Source organism: Drosophila ananassae, chromosome 3R, assembly GCF_017639315.1.
Source record: "Drosophila ananassae strain 14024-0371.13 chromosome 3R, ASM1763931v2, whole genome shotgun sequence".
Classification (NCBI taxonomy): domain Eukaryota; kingdom Metazoa; phylum Arthropoda; class Insecta; order Diptera; family Drosophilidae; genus Drosophila; species Drosophila ananassae.
Window position 1 is genome coordinate 8,709,140 of NC_057930.1, and position 22,662 is coordinate 8,731,801.

The 22,662-nt window shown below is 44.1% G+C and overlaps 1 protein-coding gene across 1 annotated transcript in view; it reads left to right on the forward strand.

The window, feature by feature from the left end:
- Positions 1-627: 627 nt before the first annotated feature.
- LOC6505475 overlaps positions 628-22,662 on the forward strand; it is a 79,859-nt gene continuing 57,824 nt past the window's right edge. The window contains exon 1 of the mRNA XM_001964898.4: positions 628-2,708. Coding sequence (XP_001964934.2) covers positions 1,692-2,708 — 1,017 coding nt within the window. The 5' untranslated portion in view covers positions 628-1,691. The remainder of the gene's footprint in view (positions 2,709-22,662) is intronic.

The window sequence follows — 22,662 nt, forward strand, 5'->3', positions numbered from 1 at the left end:
TCCACACATGTTATATTTGATCAACATATCTTATGTACAACATTTCATAAGGATCGGCCGACTATATCCTATATCTGTCATAGAACGATCGGAATTGGCATAACTTTGGTGTTTTTTAAGTTAGAAAGATGGGACTTGGTACAGATTCTATTTTGGACAAAATAATCTGATTTGCCAAATTTCATAAGGATCGGCCGACTATATACGATCTTCTATATATCTAATAATATAAGATGCGTGGCGCCACCTAGCGGACTGCGACTGAACTGCAAGGGTATATCAACTTCGGCTCCGCCCAAAGTTAGCTTTCCTTTCTTGTTTTTTAACTTAAACCCTCACTTAATATAAGATTATATTTTTCTTTGTATTTCACTATTATCAGCATCTTTGTTTCTACCTAGCTTTAAGATGTGCACTAAACATTTCTTAGTTTTAAACCTTATGTTTCTTTTAATAACGTATTAAAAACTAAATTTAAACGTTTCCTCATTTCGATGAAAGTGACGGTAGATTATCCGGCAACACCGTCCAAGCGCGCTCTGAAGACGGCCTTGCCAGAAAGGAATGCCAAAAAATACCGAATTAAAATACCGCAACTCTGTTAAAACAGCTGTTCTGTTAAGTTTAACGCTGTTAAGCGACAGTGGGCATCATGAGCATTTCGGAACCAAGATTCTGTTGGCTTTTGTTTTTTTTTGCTTCGAACTTTCAAACGGTGCGGACGTGCGGGCGGTTGTTGCGCGGCTTCTCGTTTCGTATCGAAGAAAAAGCTCGCACGTGCGACGCTTGCAAAAAATAATAATAATATTGAGAGGGCACTGTATCGCAAGATAAAGATTATGCTGCGGCCAGGAGAGCCGAGTGCGGAATAGTGCGAATAAATCACCAATTACGGCGGGACGAGCAGAAAGTGCAGAAATAATATAATTTGCAGGCGCAAAAACGAAGATTTATAAATAGTGCAACAACAAAAACAACAGCCCAGCCAGCCCCAGCCCAGCACAATAAGAATTTGTCAGGCGGCGTTTCTTCTCCCTCTCTCTCTTGTAGCGGTCGCCGCGGCGCCGCTGTCTCTGTGTGCGTGTGTCCCCGTGTCGGTGTGCCGTGTGCGTGCGTGCGTGTGAGTGCCAGTGCCTGTGCCTGTGGCTTTGCATCCGAAAGATAAAAAAGTTTGAGAAAAATGAAATACATAAATTGAAATTAAGAAATTGCGCCGAGGAGAGTCTCGTTTATGGCTAAAATTCAGCAAGTGCCGAGAATATAGCGTAAAGTGCGCACAAGAAAGGAAGGAAAGGAAAAGGCGAAGGCGAAGGCGAAGAAAGCCGGCCGATATATATTTCTAAAAATAAAAACTGAAATAATATCGGAATATTCTAAACACGCGACAAAGTCGCCGCCATAAGTGTCAGTGCGGGCGTGTGTGTGTTCGTGTGTGTTGGGGGCCAGTGGGATGAAAAGCCGTCGGTGAAATGTCGAGTGCAGAAGGCCACAGAATCGAGTCACTTGCCGGCTGACGAAAATCAAACAAAACCAATCAACAAATCAACAAATGTGCCAATCCGCCATCCAGACTGTGCGCTAATCTCGACACACCTCCGGGCCATGGATCACTAGCTAACTAGCTACCTACTGGGCCAATCGAAGACCGAACCGAGATCTGATCCTGGTTACCATCCGAATCGCCCCCGAAAATGACCGAGTACGTGACGATCAACACCGTGCTGAAAAAGTTCCAGACGAGTGCCACCAAATCGCTGCAGGGACCCGGGCACGCCCTCAACGCCGCCGGCGTCCTGGACATAGCGCCCAACGGCCGGACCGACCCGGGCAGTCCCGGACTGAGCCTCAGCAACGGCAAGTGCCTGCCGCCCTCGCCGGTGGTGGCGCTCATCAAGAAGGAGATACTCAGCTCCCCGGAGCCGCAGGACCTCCACCATGAATGCTCCTCCCGGGGCACTCCGCCCCAGCCACAGATCTACTCGCCGGCCACCCCGCCGCGGGAGCTATCGCAGCCGATCCTGTCGGTGGCGGACGCGGGATGCGGCGAGCTGTACGAAACGAAGCTGGAGGGCAAGACCATTGGCTGCTTCTCGGTGGGCGGGGAGATGCGGCTCTGCCTGCCGCAGTTTCTCAACAACGTCCTGAACGACTTCTCGCTGGAGCAGATCAACCGCAGCTTCGACGACCTGGGCATATACTGCTCGCAGTGCACACCCGCCCAGCTGGTGGAGTTCAAGACGGCCAAGATCCTGCCGTCGGACGTGAAGGCCAGCGGCCTGATCACCCGCACCGATGCCGAGCGGCTGTGCGCCGCCCTGCTCCACCGTTCGGAGCGGAACAGCAGCTACGTCCCAATAGAGAGCCTGGCCAAGGGGGCCCTCAGCTTCCGGGTGTACCACAAGTGCTTCGGCAAGTGCGAGGGCATCTGCACCCCGGACATGTACTCCTTCCAGAAGCCGACCTGCATCAAGTGCCTGGAGTGCGACGGCTGGTTCTCACCCCAGAAGTTCGTGGGTCACGTGGACCGGCCCTTCGAGAAGCAGACCTGCCACTGGGGCTTCGACTCCCGCAACTGGCACGACTACCTGCACGTCGGTCTGGACGTGGAGAACCGCGAGAAGTACCAGATCATCCTCGACCAGCTCAAGGAGGTGGAGATCAAGGAGATGCACAAGGCGCAGCGCGAAATGGATCACATAAAAAGAAAGGTAGGGGATGCGATGGGACTAGCTCTGTAACTACTATATAAGTCCAATATTATAAGGATGTAACTATAAGCTGGGTATTTATAAGAAAACTCTAGCACTAGACCTACATAGTATCTATTTATAAGTATCTGTATCTGTTCCTTCATTAGATCTTAAGTCAGTTTAAATCCCATAATTAAAATTATGTTTATGAAGCACTCCGATAATAAAAAACAGACCTCTAATTCCCATTCATTTCGATCTTTTTTTGGCGACAGTTTGTGTTTAAAAAAAATCATTAAAAAAAAAGTAATGCGAAAATGTAAAAACAAATTCCACTGCCCGCGGGAGAGAGCCATTTAGTAAATAATTATAATAATAATTATTATAATTTCAGTGCAGCTGCCATTTATGGCGCTCGTTGCCGCCCTACACCCACTTTTTTTTTGCTCTCGGGTGGGCCAATTTTTTGTGATTATTTATTTAAACTACTTAATTTTGTGCTTAAACAGCATTCACCGAATATTTTCACGAAAAAAGCCATTAAATTATGCATTTCACCGTTTTGCGGCATGCAGCTAGAACATTTTTTTCTACAAATTCTCATTTTTTTTGGCTTTTGTTTGCTGAATTAAATTTTTGTCGTTTTTTGCTGCAAGTGGCGGTTGCCAATGCGTCTGCCACCACTGGCCGTGGAAATTGACGGGTTTGCTGGACGAGGCGGCAGCCTCGCAACAATTGGAGCTTATTTTTAGCTCGCAGCTCAATTATTCGCACAAGTGGGATGCCTGGCTGGGAGCTATGTCTCTCCATCGCAGGATACCCTGTAGAATAACATCGAAAGAGTTTTTTTGCAAGGGATTCTGAAATTGTATGAGAACAAAAGTCCATCACTAATTAGGGCTGTCCAAGTAGGTGACGAACGACAGTAGTGATCTCCATTTCAAGGGTATCCTATGATTCCCTTCCATTATGGCTCTTTCAGTTCTGTACTCGTGTTAAACATTAATGTTAATGTTATTAATGTTAAATATTCAGCAAATAAAAACAATGAGTCGGATTCTGGACTAAATATCTGAAAAAAAAACCATCACTAATTAGGGCTGTTCAAGTAGGTGACGAAAGAGAGCGGTGATCTGCCTTTCAAGGGTATCCTATGATTCCCTACCATTATGGTACTCTTTCAGTTTTGTACTCGTGTGTGTTCCCTGAAAATCCGCTTCGACCAGCTTCAATGTTAAATATTCAGCAAATAATAATAATGAGCCGGAGCGAGCGAGACGGGGCGAGGGTGCGAGTGGGATGGTCGCTGGGAGAGGGCTGTGCGGTGGCTGTAGGGAGGGAGGGGTAGGCTGGAAAAAATAAAAATAAATCGCAAACCGGTTGCCAACATTGTCTGCTGTTGTGCAGTCGTCTCTGTACTTTGCTCGGGGTTTCGGTTTCTGTTTCTGTTTCGGTTTTGGTCTGGGTCTGGGTCTGGCTGGGCTGGGTGGATGTGTTTTCTGTCTGGCGAGCTCCGATCCGATCCGATCCGGTCCGGTCCTATTGGATCCATCCGAACAGGGCAGATCAGAGCAGAGCAGAGATCCCGGGAATCGGACTGGAAGTCAAAGTCGTTGCGCAGTCGCAGTCGTAAAAAAAAAAACGAAAACAAACGGCTTGCGGCACATTTGTTGCGCAAAAAAAAAATAAAGAGGGGGATTGAAAAACATCAGAAGAACTCTTAATACTATATGAAGCGAAAAAAAAAATCAATAAAAATAATAACAAGGCGAGTTAAATTAGTTGGAGAAGACGGAGCACAGCTAATTGCGTTGTCACTTCGATTCGACGGAATAAATAGTAGAGATCTGTAGATTCAACTTTTGCCTTGGCAACTGAACGATTTTCGAGCCAATCCCTCTTTTGTATTTTCAAAAGGGTTGCCTTTGTTTTTAAGGGGGTAATAGGGTTCATTCGTAGGAAAAAATAACTTCTTTCCGATGTTTTCTTAATAAAAATATTGCAATCTATTAATAGAAATAAAAAAGCTATATTATGGTAGGTCATAAAGGGAAATTTTTTTAAAGCTATTTTCATGCAGAAACTATAAACAAATACAGAAATGACTAAAATTATATAAAAACTTATTTTATTTCAAAAATGTTTCCCATCATAACTTGATACTGGTTCATCTAAAATCCAACAATCAACACTGTATCGTAGGGATATCTATTTTTTTTTCAAATTAACATTTTTGTGATCAGTTTCAAGTAAAAAACATTGATTTTTAACAAAAAAAAAGTTTTTTATTTCTTAAACAAAGAAATATACAAAAAATATAAACTTATTGGACAAAAAATATGTCATTAATATGACCATTATTGCCCGGAAAGTGTTTTTTAAATTTCAAAACAATCAGTAAAGAAGTTTTGGAGCTCTGATGGGCGGCCGACTTAAAGTTTGGAATAAAAAACCTTGCGATTGACTATCAGTTTTTAAACTACATTCTTAAGATATTAAGCATTCATTTAAACCTAAAAATAAAAATAAAAAAAATAATAATAATAATAGTTTTGTAAAACACTATCCCCCCTTAAAGGGAGAGGAAAGACACAAAGACAGGCTATGAGATCGAAGGGCGCTACACGGGTGCAGCGTGTGTTTCGAAGCAAGCCAGCCTTCAAAAGCGCCATGAGCTTGAAAGTCTCCGGGGTCCAGACGCCCTTCTGCCAGAGGCGTGACTAATCAGATCGCAATCTTTGGACTTTCGCTGCCTTTCCCCTTGGCCCCTCTTATCCCACCCCTTATATAATCAGTGCCAATATCTCCCGAATTGGACTTTGCTTTCGAGTCCAAGAATTTAAATAGCAAGTCGCAAAATTTTGGAATTTAAAATCATGTTTTGAAATCAGGCTTATTGTTTGTTATGGCGCCGCCAACAGGTTTATATTTTTGTGATATTTGTGCTTCGGTTTCGGTTTCTGGCTTTACGTCGGCCGCCGCTGCTTATCGCTCATAAAATTTCCAAATTTATGCTAATCTCTTTAATAAACTTTTTTTGTCATTCATCGTGTTTTTCTGGTTGTTCGAACTCAGATCCGCACGGAATCCGTGGCACAGCACGTTTCTGAATCGCACGCCCAAAAAAAAAGCTCAGACTCTTCGAGAGTAGCTCCTAGTGAGGTGTTTGGCTTATCAATGTTTTTCGGTTTTTTCCGATTTCGATTCCGATTCGACCCTCTGGTGATAAGGTTTTTGCTCTGTTGCCCACGTCTCGGCAAAAACTTGAATCGAAACTGGGTTTTCGTCTATTTTCCCCATCTAGCAGAGATTAAAAAAGTTTCTGTGGCGATAAGAGCCAGAAACGGTTGGGGTTAGTGGGGGGTTTATGTTGCCACCTCGGGTTTACGATGGGCACATGGGTGTTTTATGATCTCTCATCCGCCAAGGGGGGCTTTATTCTCAAGTATTCTGATAATTAATAATAAATATTTTATAATTTAATAAAAGAATGAAATATTGGGGAGCTATGTCCTATTCTTCCAGTGTTAATCTCTTAAATCCCTAACCATCTGACTGATCTCCACTAATTGCTTCGTAAATCAGTCTGAGACCATGCTCCGACTAGAGTCTGATGGATATTTCCCATCCTACAGCCTGGGCCATATTTTAGCTGGCAGGGACTTTGCATTTTCCAGTTTCCTACTCTTCTGCCAGCTGTCAGTCGGCGATTTGATAAGCGCGATAAGCAAAGAGCGATCTCTTTCAGAACCTCCCAGCCAGGCAGCCATCTAGCCGTCCAGCCGGACAGTCCCCCGCCCCAACTCCCCAGTGGATGGCCCGTGGGCAGGTCTCGAGACCCATCCACCGCCCCCCGAGTGGCCAACCCGCCCGACTTGTCATGTGATGTTCGCTTGTTCTTTCGCTCGGCTGATCTCTTCTGCTCTGCTTGCTGTCTTCCTATTTTTTAGTTTATTTTTTTTTATATATTATTATTAGCAAAAACTCAAGACACACGACAAGGAGGGAGGTGGTAGACAGTAGAGGCTGAGGCCTTTTAAAAACATAAAATTCTTTGAAGTAAGACTTAACTTTATCTTTTCATATTATTTTAAATACTTGATTTTAAAGATATTTTTTTTTTAAATAATATTTATTTTATAGACCACTGTAGATATTGTCCATCTCTTCCCTGAAGGTGCGGCCTTCTAGTCTGATTCTGGAGCTAGAGGATGCTTGGAGGGACTTCGTTAGCCGGGAAGGTGTACTCCTCCTGCCTGGAACATCGTTTTGCTTTTTTGCATACATTTATCGGCGCCGTTTACCTTCTCCTCGTCGTTGCTCCCCTAGTAGTTGCGGCTTGTCCCCCCTAGTAGTTGCAACTCTTGCCGGAGACAGGTGTGTGCCATCGTCTGCCCTGCTCCAGAGACTATTTCTTTATGGCCATCCTCTTTTTTTACGCGTTGTCTATCGCTGATCTTACATCTAAATAGGCTGACGTGCTCCGTGTTGCTGTTGTGGTTGTATGCGGCTTGTTATTGCAGTTCCGTTGGTGGGCTACTCTAACCCCACCCACCCCAGACCCCCGACCCCAGCCCTTCTCGCTGTCCCATCCCACAACCTGATTTCCAGACCCGTCTCCAGACCATACACCTCTCGCTACATCCACTTGGCAACGTTTAAAAACCATTCTCGTGTTTATTTTAATTAAAACCCAACACGTATAATATTTGACTTGATCGCTCGGTTTCGATTACCAATCGATTTGAATGATTTTTGCTTATGGACTTATTTGAGTGCAAAGAGTAAAAGTTGGGGAAAATATTTAAATAGCCCAAACGTGTTTAAACAATTTATTTTGGCACGAAGCAGAGTTAACTGAGATGATATAGGGGTACAAATTCGTATGTAAATGGGTTGTTTGTTTAATATTTCTTTAGTGTCTGATATAATATAATTATAGGATAATAAAAATTAAAGATTAAATAAAAATGTGTAAATATTGACTTTTGCATTAGATCCATCCCTTCTATAAGAAGTGGTTTAGTTAGTTCAGTACTATCTGTTTTATTTATGTAGTTTCTGTTAAATTTCTGAAAAATCTATTTTAGTATAAGGATAAGAATAATGAAAAATCAAAAAAAAATGTATACAGATAGGCTTTTGTAAAAAACTCTTTGAACCATACCTTCTCTAAGAATGTTTTATTCAATTCTGTAGTATCTGCTATATTCTGCATAATGGTTATATTTCTTTACTATCTGGTATAGTATAGTTATAGGGCCCATATAGTATAGGGGACCCATACTTCTACAATAAAACTCTTTAAAATTCTACTGTATCTGTTATATTTCTGTAGTATCTTTTATACTATAGTTACAAGTTAGTTTTAATCATCAATCAAAGAAATAGCAATTGACCTGAGTAGTAGTACCATGTCTTCTATAAGAAGAGTCTCTATAATTCTATATTTATTTTTTCGCACTTTTTACGCATCATGTCAACCAGCCATTGACCTCGATCCGATCTCGTTCTCATTGTGGACTGTTGTTGTTCAGTAGCTCCGCGAGTGCCTAAGCCAAAGTGTTTATTTATGTTTTCATTTATATATAGGCTCTACATTGTAGATTCAATATTATTGAATATTTGAATATTTACTTGCAATTGAATCTCGCGTCGCATCGCGAGCTGATTATTTTGCGCAAAAAACGAGGTCGCCTTGGGAGTGCTTTCTTATCAGGCACATTTTTCTGCCGCTCCGCCTCTGTCTGAAAACTAATCACTGACATAGTGATTAGTCTCTCTTCCACTAGCTATATCTCTGGATTCCCTGCCGCTGTGGATACTCCCAGCCCCGTTATCCAGCTATCTAGACCGGGGTCAGCGTTAACCCACGTCTAAGCGTCTTATTCTCCGGCAGACGTGACAAAATTTGCATGGCGATTAAATCGCGACGGTGTCTCCGGCCCCCGACTACTCTCCACGGCTATCTGAAATCTCTCAGCTTTGGGCCAGAATTTGTTGTTTGGCGCATTGTTTACCAGCGATTTCCTAGTGCCATTTCCCATCTCTCCTCGGTCGCGCTTGTCCGGCACTTCCGTCGCTGGCGAAAGAAAGACTGGCGCAGAAGAAAGACGGCCGGAGGGAGGCAATATAGTTTACACCTGGCACAGGTGACGGGCAATGACGACTTGCTTCACTGGTTAGGCTTGCAAAAAAAAAATAGAAGTAATAAAAAAATAAAATATAAAGTGGAGGGGGCTCTAGCTCCAGCTCTAGTCTGGTTCTGGTTCTGGGTCTCGAACTCGAACTCGTTTGCTTCCTTCCTATTTGCTTAACGGCCCCTGTTCGCCGGCTCAACGGCAAGTGCTTTTCTTTCCCCAACAATCGCCGCTAATTGAGCAGCCCAGCCAAGTCCAATAACAATTCAAATTTTTCTCATAATGGCTCTGGCTCTGGCATTATTTTGACAATTTTTTGCAATACTTTTTTCGCAAGCTTTTGTTGGCAATATAGAGGGAATAGAGGGAAAGAGATCTGCCTTATATACATGCCCACTTTCTAAACTTTTTATTTAAAATAATTATTTTTTAAAGTTTAAAAATTAAATACTGATATCAAGTCTTAAATATTACAATTCCCACGCTCTAGCATTGCCTTTCAAAAAAGTGTTTTTTTTTTTGCCAATTCGAGATTGAAATCGAATAAATGATTGGCCGTAGAATCCATTTGATATCTTCTGGCTGCCAACTTGGCCTCCAGCCCACTTGAAACCGTATAGCCCAGTGGCAATAGTGGCTCTATAACACTCCCCCTTTCGACTGTAGCTTTTTGATTGACAGCCGCTGTAACTGGAGACTTGACATTCGTTTTATGGGCCAGTTTGATAATGATGATGCATGATGCAGCTTCTGTTTGGGGTGTCTTACATCTTAATCTTGATCCCCGCCGCCTCCGGACAACTTTCACACGCGATGTGCTCGATGACGACAGAATCTACGAAAAAGTACAAACATACCACAACAATTGCTGGGTTTGGGCGGCTCTGGTGTTTTGGATTTCAACGGCTACCCGTGTTGAGCGCTCGGACTTGGACTCGGACTGGGACTGGGACTGGGGGAAATTCTAGACGTTCGGGTGTCAGTGTACGGCTGTCACTGTTGCAGCCGCCTGTCAGTGCGCATGAGTGAACATTGCGCAGCAGAGGCAGCAACGGCAACAAAGTCAACGTCAATTGTAAATTTTGCGCGACATGGCGGCAAAAAGCAACAACATCCACTGCCAGCACTCTCCCACCCACTCTGCCACCCTGCCACAGTGCCACCTGGCTTGTAAATGATATTGTCGTCACACCAACACAAACAGCACTCGTAGCTCCAGCAGACGGAGGCATTTGCATAGTGACTGCCACAATGTTGTTGCACCTCTGGCCCCCCCATTTCCGCCAAATGCAGTGCCCCACAATAGATGCCACGATAGCTGGTAGTACACTTTGTGGACCATATCGGGGCTTTATGATAATGACATTGAAAAGGCTAAGGGTCTGGAGGGAGATCTGAGGACATATAGGGATTATAGATCCAGATTCCTTATAGATCTCTCTTTATAGTACCTTGCCGCAAGCCCCTTCCCACTAACCCCTCCACTAATTGCCGACAACAATTGCTCATCTGTCTATGACCCGGCTTCAGTCCACCTTGCCTCCCCCAGCCAGGCAGTCAGCGAACTATAAAAAGCGTACATTATTGCGCCTCACACTCTAGCTCTGCTTGTTTTTCTCGTTTTAATTGGCGCACGCAAATGGGGCACATAACCTCAAAGTGGCTGTGAGCCCGAACCCTCGAAACCCAACCGCTTTGCACCTTCCCGGGCTGCGAGTTGCAGCCAGAGAGCTGCGATGATAATGACGATGGTGATGGGAATGACGTAGGTTTTGCCGGCTCTTCCTGTCGGCCGCCCCTCCTCCGTCGCCCCGTCGGATGGAAGCCCCCTCGGATGGAAGCCGGGGAGGTCTCTCGGAACGGGCACGCGACTGGCGACTTGCGATGTCGAGACTCGAGACTCTCGCCGCTTAATGAAATATTAGAAGCTGACAGGGCGACGAAGACGACACCCAAAGTGGGTTGCCAAAGGGGTGGTAGGGGTGCAGGGTGGTAGCAGGGAGGGGCTGAGGCTAGGGGCGGTAAGGTAAGGCATAATTATAACGTAACGTGCCCAAGAGACGACACTGTTGCCGGCGAGCACGGCTGTTTGTAGCTGTAATTAATGAAACGTTTGCACCAATCTCGCCCTCTCTTTGGGCCAAACTTTCCTCTGCCGTCACCTAGACACTTGAAACTATTAATAAAATATTATAAATTAATATAAAATTAAATAAAAAACTAAAAAAAATTATAAATATTAGAGATCTATAGAGGTTTCAAGGAGTAACTCTTAAGATAACTTGACACCTTTACTTTTAGTCTTAAAATTTATTTTATTCATTAAGGTTTAAGTAAAAAATATATACTCTTCAAGGCAATTATATTTTTTACTTCGATTTAGGGTCACGTTTTTTTTCCAAGTGCAGAAGTAAGCGCTGTTTACGGAAATGTTGAGACAGCAAGCCAAGCAAGCGACCTCTTTATTGAGCCCTCACCCTGCACTTTCCTCTTGTGCCACCCCGGCCCTCCCACTTCCTACCACCTCCCACTTGCCCCTCTTGCCCCCACCACCTCCCCCTCAAGTGTCTGCTTCTTCTTCTCTGCGCACTTGACGCCGTATTGTGCAATGTATTGACTTTTTACACGTGACAGGCAATTGACGAGCTGCCATTGTTGTTGCTGGCAGCTCGTGTTGCTGTTGCCGCCGCTTGTTGTTGCCGGCATGTGTCTGGGGCATCGCACGCCTAATTGCTGCTGCTGTCGTCTGTTGCTGTTGCTGTTGCTTTTGCAATTTCAGTTGCAGTTGCAGTTGTCTGACCCCTCGCCGGCTCATGTCTAAATGAATAATTATGAATTCTCGTGTATTCTCCAGACGGCACAAGTCGTTGAGGTTTTCTTGGCCCTTTGACCCCATCGCTTGGGCATCAATCTGTTGCCAGGCTAGCCTTGAGGTTGCCACAGATGTTGCTACTGTTTCAGCCTCTCAATACCCGTTCCCAGTTAACTTTTTATCAATTTTCAAGTCCCTGAAACCTCTACCTTCCCAAAGGACAACTCCTTTTTTGTGTTGCAGCCGAAACTTGCTACTTATTTTGATTGCCGCCCAGTGATAGTTGCTGCGCCCCGATTGCCCAACATCTGCTGCCCATCCGCACGAAAGTTGCCGCAGTTGCAACTTGTTGGCATTGCCTGTTTTAGTGGCCAATTGCCGCTGGCCACGCCCCGCCAATCGCCTACTTTGCGCCTCAATTATGCCAATTGCCGCTGCTGCTGCCGCTGCAGCGTCGGAGCCATGACCTTAAAAAGGCAACATGGAAATTGTGTGAGTCGCTGGCTCGTTTCAGTTGCCGCCTTCGCAGCCCCTCCCCATCATTTTTCCGCTGCCCCAGCCCCAGCCCCTGTCCGTCTTCTTTGAAAATGCTGCAGCTGTTTGATGTGCGTTGCTGTCGTCGCAGTTGCTGTTGCAGTTGCAGCCGCTGTTGCTGTTGCTGTTGCTGTTTCAGTTTGTTGTCTGGTGATGTCTGCCCGGGACAGTTGTGTCTACAGTGAAAGAAAAGGTTCGATTTCTATACATTTTTTTCTTTCAAGAAATAGTATTTTAATCTATATTTTTCTCTCAGTGCTTCTAGCTCGGGTTATGCAATTGCCAGCAAAACATTTGGCCGACCGAGAAAACACAATGCGCGACCGAGAAGGGAGAGCCAGCAGATTTTGGCTAAATACTTCAAGTGGTTCTGGCCATGCGCTCTAAGGTTGGCTCGAAACTTAACGCATTTGACCCACTAACAACGAGGCGGCAGTGTGGGGGGAGAATGCCGGCCAGCGGGGGCCGGAAAATCGGCCCAGACCAGACCATGGCCGAGCAATTTTCCATCGGTTCTGCTGCTCTGTCTTCTGGCCGGCCAGTCGCATTTTCAAGTTAATTACGCCTCGCATTGTTGTCATTCATAAGAGTTCCCGTCGGCCCAGGGGAGGTGGTTAGGGAGCAGGGGTGGTGGTGGACGGATGAGTCAGTCACCTTGCCACCCAAAAAAAAAAAAAATGGCATGTATCTCGCTGATCAGAAAACCAATTGGAATCAGTTCACAACTCATGCGAATTTCTCTAGAAATTCTGTAGAAAAGATGTCGCGGGTCTGCTCATTCAGAGACCGGCTAGCCGACAAGCGACAAACACATCTGACTGCCAACATCTATTTCTTTTTGTCAGAAATTTATAAAAAATATTCGGCCGCAAAGTGCAAACAAGTTGAATATTTTGTAATTTATGGGAATTTTCATTTGTTTTTGCTTTCGGTCTGGTGGGAAGTGTTTTTAGAATTCGCAGACAGAGGGGTATATTGGGTTTGTCATCAAACTTGGTTCATAAATAGTTTCTTCTTGGAATAGTGTTCAACTTTTTAACGACATTCTTTAGGAAAATATTTCCCAAAATCCAAATCCAGCGCAGTCCTTAGTCACTGTTCTTTCCATTTCTTTTTTTTTGAGAAAAACTTAAGTATATTTTTGTTGTCAACGACAATTAGCCGCCTTTGAGAATCTACAGGAAAATAAATCAAATTTATGTGAAGATGTGAGATATAATGTGGGGGAACATTAGTTGTCCTCCCACCCTCTCCCCGGGCTGTATGGGCCACACTGCGTATACGTGATGTTATCCCGTGCTTAATCGCCTTTGTAGAGATCTGAGAGATCAAAAGCTAATATTCCAATGAGGCTAGACCCCTCGCTTGCCTAGTTTGCCTAGCAGATGAATTCAAAGGATGTCCACCACGGACGAGAATGGAAAACAACCCCGGGCCGTAAACCACAGAAGCCAACCCCAAGGAAAAGGGACAAGAACGTGAATTGCGTTCCTCGACAAACAAAAAGTGCGTAAGGAGCGATAGACAAAGCAACACCTTGGGTCATGTGCTGTCCCCATATAAATATATCGGTAGAGGGTTGCTATGCGCTTGTGTACTTAGCAGCCATTATATCATTTTCTAATAGACTCTGAGCTCAGCTAGGGGAGTTGGCTTCGTTGTCGGAAAAGAAAAGTGCGTAGCCTTAGAGCTCCCTCTGCCATTAGAGTTCATCAACTTTTCCGAGTCCCCTCCGCTTTCCGCTCGCTTTTAATTTATTAGATTTCCCCTTCGGCTGCTCGGTGGCTGCTATCGTCATAAGATCTGCAAATAGCTTGTGTTGGGAAACTAGGGTCTCCCCCTCGGGGTCGGGTTGTTCAAGCCAATCCTGTTCGATATCCGAGCACAGGAAGGCGGAGGGCGCTCTCCGAGCATTGCCTGAAATATCCTTGAAAGGTTAAAGACATTACCAATGCAGGACATCGTCACCATTATCGTTTGCCGTCTCCCTTCGTTTCGGTCTCCTTGTGAGGCCCTCGTACCGTTTCCTTGTACCTCGTTCCCCGGTCGTTGTTGAACTCGTTCTCCAAGCCATGCGGTCGCTGCCCCTGGCCTTTTGTTGTAGCTCCTTCGCTTTCCATCCAGGGCATTGTTGTCCTCAAGTTCCTTTCAATGACAATGCGTTTGGTGGGGCTTCTACCCGGTCTCCCCCCCTAAGCTTTCTTTGTCGTCATCAGTACAACGCACTCTGCGGAATCCTTTTCTTACCCTTTCAAAGGGTATTAATGTTCTCTGAAGACCTAGCAGAACTCATATGTATATGTTTATGGATATAATCCAGTGCTTTAGCTTCTAAGATAGAGTTTGCTTCTAAAAACCATTTAGCAAGAGTGTAGAATATCCTACTCTGTCTAGACTGTAGAGATACTCTTCCTTGCTTGTTTTGTATTCACGATTGTGAGCCGCCAAGTCAAAAGAATAAAAAAAGACAGTCTTGCCCGCCTGGCATTCCGTAAAAAAATACACAGAGCCCCAGGGCTGGACACCCCATAAATATTCCCGACTTTGGCAAATCATAAATTCCGAATTTATAGATCGTCTTCTCAATATTAATGCTCTCCGGGCCATTATTCGCTCGTGTGTTCCACTTCGATCTGCGACTAGGAGCGACTACTTGACTGGCACACACTGAACTGCGTAGAAGTGTCTCTGTATCCGTGAAATACTTGGGCCAACTGTGAATTAGTCGGCCGGAATATAGCGGCGAGACTTCGGCGGCGACGCCTGCGAATTAATGCCGCCGACATAAATTATAAAATAAGACAATTTTTAATTAAAACATTTACTGCGAGCCGAATGGGGGCTCCTCTCATATGCGCATCACTTTGGATGAAAAACTATCTTGGCGATTAAGCACACTGAGAGATAGTTTAAAGCTCCAACTTCCAAATATGAAATCGTATTACGTATACGCCTAGTAGACTCTATCAGTTTCGTAATATTTTATCGGCCTGTAATGCCATCGGTCTTCCGTTTCTGTGGTTTTATTTGCTTTCGAATTCGGTTGATATTTCTTAACGACTTGTTGTTGCTGCCGACAATTGGCCAAGCGCCAATAATTTTCATACATTTTATTATTAAATATATACTGTGTGTGGCATGTGTGTGTGGCATTTATGTAGATTTTGTACTGTCATTGCTTTGGCTTTATTTGATTAGCAGTCTCCGGCAGTCTCGTTCTCTCGCTTTAGCACACATTCTGACTCGGTTACGCTGTTGTTGATTCTTGATTAAAAAAAGTATATATATATTCCAGAATATATAGATATTCCCTCAGTGTATGTGTGCTCTGAAACGTATAGCTTTTATTATTTGCCCCAGGTCTGGAGCTCTCTTTTTAGTTATTGTTTTATTTGCTATTATTTTTTATACTTTTTACTTTGCACCTTATCGCCGCTGCTGTTGCTGTTTTTTGTTAATTTTTTATTGCTTTATTTTTGTGGTATTTGTAACAAATTTCGTCTGGACGTCGCTCGTCTGTCGCCAGCTGGAACTGAAGTGCTCTTGTGAGCACTTTTTGCTCTCCAGCCTGATAACAGAAGTTAGCGCCATATCACTGCCAGCAGCTACTCGCCTCTCATTTGTTATTATTTTTTGTTGTTCGATAAGAGCTCCCGGCGGCTTCTTCAAGAGCTAATGTCGGTTCCTGGGACTCTAACCAGTCTAATCCATGTTTCACGGCCCGACCATTCGTCGAGGTCAGCGGCAAATGTCACCACTTCCAGCAGAGCTCTCCCACGGATGGGGGAAATTAGTTCTCCAGTGGAGCGCATTACGACGGCCCGGCTTTAAAAACTAATTATGCGTGTCTACTTTCGGGCGCGTGTGCCGCCCCTCATGGTTCATGGGAGGATCAGGGTTCAGAGATCAATTGGATTACTCTTCGAGGCAAGAACTTTCAACTCGAAAACCCAAACAAACTACGAATAATTTTCATAATTCTCGTCCAATTAGTCAAACAACTTTGTCATTAAACAGTGGACGAAAATAGAAGCGGCCATTAAGCATCTAATAAGCAATAATTAAGAAACAATTAGAAATAATGCCCAAGGTTCTTACCCCCTGACGCATTATTAGGAGCTCCAGTGCAAATTATCACTCACGGCCCCGTTACGAGAGGCCCGTAAACAGAGTTAGCAACTCCACTCCGTCATAGAGGTCCGGCTCCATAACTCCAGTCAGACATTATAATGTTAATTGTTATTCACTTGTTACTCCACTCGCACACTCGCCGTATGCGGAACATTACACTAAATCACCTGTATAATTCTCGCTCTTCTTTCTTTCTCGATTGCAGGTATGTACTGTGTACCACGTACTGTGGCAGCAACAGGAGGAGTCATTCATCTATGCCACATCGTGTGTGGATTTATTCTCCACTGCCACTGCCGGTTGGGACTCTGGGGGCCTTTGGCTGTCGTCTTTTGTGTGTGATTTGCACAAAATGACACTCGGCTGCTACATTTCCGGTTCTAAATGCGTAAGTCTAGTCAAATTAAGGCGACCAGCTGGTCAGCTCGGCCAGGCCCGACGCTCTAAAGGAGACTTCACCTGCCACAAACACCTGTTTGCCAGGGACCTGGCAAAATGTTGCAATTAGATAAGCAGAAATTGTTATGTTGACATTGCCGGGGACAAGATAAATGCCTTGGATTAAGCCAAACATTTCCCTCGCCGGAGAGAGCTTGCATCGGGCTCGGATGCATTTGAATATTCTAATTCATTGTGGCAACATGTTGCCCAGTCTCGTGCACTTAGAGATAGGAAAAGGACGCCATTTAATAAAGATACTGTAGCTCTAGGTATTACTTGTAATAAGTTTTTTCCAGTGCAGTTACCCCTCCGCTCTGTCGTGTGCCATTACTTGCACTCAAGTGCATCTCTCGGATGTCAAGCTGCAGAGCGTTTTCCATGTCGGTTTGAGGCGCGTTCGCAATTAGTTTGCAATTGGGCCGTGAGACAAGCTCGGAAAAAGAGCTGCCGCCAGCTCATTAAGTATCTCAGGCCAGCTTGGACACTGCCAACAGCAACAACAACAGATACAGTAATAGCAACACTATGCGCTACCAAAGCAACACCTCGCTAAACGTGAAATACACGAAATGAAATTACAAGTTCCGCTTTTTGGCCATTTCGCTTTGGTCGTTTTTCTGTGTTTTAGTAACCCAAATGTTTGTCTCTTTGCCCAGCCAGCCAGCCAGCGAATGCTAGTGTGTGTGTCTGTGGGTGTTTGCCGGGGCAAGTGTGTGTGTAACATGACCGCCGGCTAGGCACATGTGTCTCAAAGTGGCCCCAAAGTGTTGATGATGATGACGATGTGAATGGCGATGATTCGTACAAAGCTGGGCATGGTGGTTGTAGGATCCATAAAATGGATTTAAAAATATGTAAACTAAGCTTAAATGTTGAGTTTTAAGTACTATTTTTATTAAAAAATATAATAAATTAGTAGTATAGTATACTATTTTTATTAAAAGATATAATAACTTAGAAGTATACTCCCAAATAAAATCTCAAAAAGTCCTAACCAACCACCTACTTTTTTCTTTGATTAGTTAATAGTTTTTAATTTCTACCATAATTAATTTTAGTTTAATATTCTATTTAATATATATTAGATTAAAAATCTTAAATAGTATATATTTATTATAAAATATATTCACTTTAACCCACTGTGCCTTGTTGGGGGGGCATCTGAGTTTTGGCAAAGCGGGTGTTTGGCGGTCTGGGTCTCACCACCCGAAGCCACACGGCCCCTTTCCCTCCAGCCTGGCAGAGCCCCGTCGCCAAAGCTGCGCTTAAATGTTAATAATTTTTATCGCCGTCTGCCACAAGCGCTGTCGTCGTTTGTCGTCGAATTCAAAGTCGCATTCGTCGTCAGTTGTCGTCCGAGCTCGGCTTGAGTAAAGAGTGTGTGTGTGGATGTGGATGTGGGTCTGCTCCATGGGTATATGGGTATGGCTCCGAGTCCGACTCGAAGCCTGAACGATGATAATGCTAATGGCGTTCGCCGCTGGGTCATTGTCTGGTCATTGGCCGCGGCGAAGCGTTGAAGTTTTGCGCACATCGACAGAAGAAGGTGGCGCAGAGCCGGAGTTTGGAGTCAGTCAGCGAATTGCGAATCTGTGCACTGCGAGAAAAGGTTGATGTTGTCTTTAAAATGCTAAAATAGCCAGCAATCATAGCTATAGCTTAGTGTTTCAAGTGCACTTGCCAATACATCTGCCTGCATTGGCTCTGTAATATTTATTATGCCTGCCGCATTTTGCAAATGCTGGAATGGGCCAAACCTAGGGGCTAGAGACACACCTTGCAAAATAAGAGCCGCTAACCGATCCAAAGTCTACATCGCATCGTCTGACATTGATTCGAGTTTCCGCAAAATGCACATTCTGCGCCAAGCACTGGCACTGCCACTGGCACATGCACATGAAGTTAATTAAAATATTTCGCATTTGCAAATTGCGAATTACAATTGAAAGTGTCAATCACGGGCAAGAACAAAATGCAATTAACAAATCAAAGCCAAGCCAAAGACACACCGAGTGCATATCTAAGCGCTCTATATCTATATCAGCCATAATGGCACTGCCGGCACTGAGATGCTGAGATACAAAGATACAGAACCAAGTTGGAAATTAGCGTTACAATTTCAAGTCGCCTGGCAGCTGCTGCCAAGACGGATAGGCAAAGTCCGAGTCATTTCATTCACTCACTCACTCAGTCAGTCAGTCAGTCAGTTAGTCACTGCCCCCCTTGCTCTCCATCGCAGCACTTCGAATGGCCTTCAAGTCACACAATCACAATCACATCCATCTAATCTACAGTTCCATTCGCGATTTCTTTCGATTCAATTCAATCCACAGCGATGCGATTCGACTTGACTCGTTGTCTGTTTGTCTCATTGATTTTTTTTTTTTCCAAGCAGCAACAACTAAGAACCAACGTCCAACAACAGTTTCAAGTTCAGTTCTTCATCAATCAAGTTCTGACAACTGAGTAGCCTCAGAGTATTCAAGAAAACTCACTCGGTTCGGATATGCGCTCTATAATCAATTTTCGATTGATTCTGTGCAGATCAAATGGGTTGGAATGCGAGGGAAATGAGAATCATATAGGGTATAACAGTTCTATGATATGATATATTATATAACTACTAAAATATTCAAAAAATACAACATATATGGTATTTTAAACTAAAGTAAATACTTGTTTATAATTTCAATTCCAAGTGCCCATATATTCCCACAACTGATCATAGCTGGACCATCAATCAGTTTCCAGGTCCGTGAAACCAAAATCACGTATTGACCATAAATTCTCAAATTTTTTGTTTTCCAATCCGATTTGATGAGAGAACCGCGTGCCAGACAATACTAAAATGTTTGCCGAACTTTCGTAATGCCCGCACGGGGAGCCGTAGACTCAACAAAGCGTTATTCACAGGAACGGGTTCCGTATAAACATTGGAAGCATCTGTCGAATTGGCCAACTTGTCTGCTGGTCTGCTGGTCTGGCCCGACCGCCTGCCTCAATGTCTGATCAGAAATTTTTTGATTTGCCCCGAACTTGCGGGGTTCTTTTTCTAATCAAAGTGCAAAAATAAACAGCCAGAGTCGGGGGCTCCGATTTGGGTTTTTATCTAGAAAGAGTTGGTTGGGGAAAAAGAGGCGAGGATGTGGGATGGAACTACAGAATCGCTGAGAGGAACCAAGCCGAGACAACGAGAATTGTTGAATAAATAAAATGCGCACTGACTTTTGGCTTGTTTGCTTTGCTAATTTATTTTCGAATATGATGTAGAGCTTTTAAAATAAACACCACACACCAACCAACCAACCAGCCAGCCAGCCAACCAACAAAAAAGCAAAAAAAAATGAAGAAAAGCACTGAAACAACTTTGAACAGTCTGCGATGGGCACGACAACGATTAGGCGATGAAAGAGAAACAAACTGGCAGTGAGACGAGTACAGTGCGTTTCGAAAGAGTAAAGTGATTAAATATGGAGGGGAATAGGTCCTAGACACATACAGTACAGGAGAGGTTATAGGAAAAAGTTCTAAGAGGCTCTTGAGATGAATTAAAATCAAATGGCTCTTAAAAAGATGCCTTGAAAATATTAAACAAATTTCTATTGTTCCGTATCATAGTTTAGAAAATACCTCACTTGTTTTTCTCTCTTGACCAAAACTTTCTCTGCCTTCGCCTTGAGCTGATTAGATGTGACCGAAAAATAAGAACGTCAATCATAAATATCGCTCATACGACTCGTTGACCGATAACTGGCAAAGTCTCTCGTCCAAGGCCGACGCACAGTTTCCTTCTGGCCGTATTGTCTTTTGCGGGTAGCTTTCCGACATTAGCACCGTTTTGGACCGAGTTGCGTCCCAGGCGCTAACCAAGGCGCTAATTAGCGACACGTTTCCCCAACCCCCAGCCAGGCGGGCAAAAAGCCAGGCCAAAACCCAAAGCAAAGCCGCCGAAGCCTTGCCAGACATGCAGCATTTGGCGTGATCGGCTCGTGGGCAGATGTGAGCTGTCAACAAGTGATTGCTGGGCGGGATGGGATGGGTCTATTGGGTTCAGAGGGGGGTGGGAAAAACCGAAGCTAGACGCCGGGGAAGCGTCTTTCAGCTGCAGGCACACACCGTGGAGCGAACGAGGAATTCAAGGAATTTGTCACTCAAGGAATTTATTGCTAATTAAATTGGTTTTTATTAGAAAATGAAAATTCATTCGAATTACTAATGGTGTTTATTGCAAAATAATGGCGATAAGATTTTAAAAAATTTTATAAACGCACCCCGAAGCACTGTTTCGGGGCCCAGGGAGGTCTCCACCAAAGTGCGACAATCAATCAGTAGCCAGTACAACAACAACTACAATGGCGACTACTTTGGTCAGCAGGTCAAGCCCGCTGGCCGCTGACCGCTAGGTGGCGCTGCCGATGTTGTTTGTCTAGACTTTGTTTTGACTTTATGCTATATATGCTAATTGATGTCAGCAACTTGTTTGTGCCCCTGCGAGTTCCTATTGTGATTGCAAGTGCTGCCGTTTCTGTTGGTTTGTCTAATTTGAAAATTGCATTGGCCTCCACAGGCAGTTTTCTCCTCGTTATCCCCTCCCCATCCTCTTGGATTGCAAACTTGTCATTTGTTTTTCTATTTTTTTATTTTTTATTTTTTGGACCCACGCACAATCATTTTTCCCAACTGCTCCTCTAACTGTAAACACGAGACGCGTCGCAATGTCTGTGGCGGCTGCGATGGAAAAATAGGAAACTGCGGCGAGAGGGGGAGAGTGGATGGGGGGGTGGATGGGGCGGGATCCAGGCGGGGGCGTGCCAACGAACTCGCTGCTGAATACAAAACTGCTCCTCGACATGAATATGAAACGTATGTAAAACGAAGGGAAACGCATTGCAATTTGCAAAGCGCAGCAGAAAAAAATTTATAGCTAAGGGGGGCAGTTACGGGGAGGGGATGGAAAAAGAGGAGCAGAGCTGGGCTTTACACTTGGAAAAATAAATAGAAATAATAGAAATAGAAGGGAAAAAAAGATCTGATCTGATATAAAATATAATAAGATTCTATAAGATATTAAAAATTGATAATATTATTATTAATAGAACTTTTTGTTTTCATATTAAATAAAAAATATAAGAAAAGAATTTAATATTTTTGTCAGTGTTTTAGATGCTTTTGGGTTTTCGGTTTTGCGCGAGGGTCTGTCATGGAGTTGCCTTGTCAAATATTTTCCCCTTGTCTTATTTATTTGTTCAAAATTCCCCCATTCCTGCCCCATTCCCCACTGTCACTTAGTCAGCGGAGGGGGTTCTGCGGAGGGGGGGAATTAATTGGCAATGTTGATGCTGAAGATGCAACAGCAGCAGCTCTGCTGCATCAGCAGCATTTCGTTGTCATTAGGGTGTTAAAAGGCGTCTGCATTATCATTAGTTGTTTGCAGCACAGCTGCCGCTGCTGCTACTAGTGGGCGTGGCCCAAGAATTTTCCAACATTTTTCATTATTTAATGTTGCTGCAAGAGTTCTCTTTTTTCTTAATCTTTTTCTTTATTTTTTTGTTTTTTTTTTTTATTTTAGACACGAGGGCAATACTCGACTCTCGACTCTAGCCCTGCTGCACTCTTGCTGCATCTCTCTCTAGGCCTGCTATCCTCTTCTATCTGTGCAAAAATTCCCTGGGGCGCTTTTCTTATTTATTTGCGTTATTTATTTCTTGGCGCTGCTTTCGCTTTTGGCAGCGCCAGACGCTCTTGCCGTTGCTGTTGCCGTTGCTGTTGTTTGCATTTGTGACAAAAATAAATGCGCTTGCATTAATTTGCCGTCTGCAAATTGCCACTGGCCACAGAGTTCTCCCTTCAACCTGCCACCTCCAACCCGCTGCCCGCTGCCCGTTGCACAAATTCAAGCGAAATGCAAATGTTT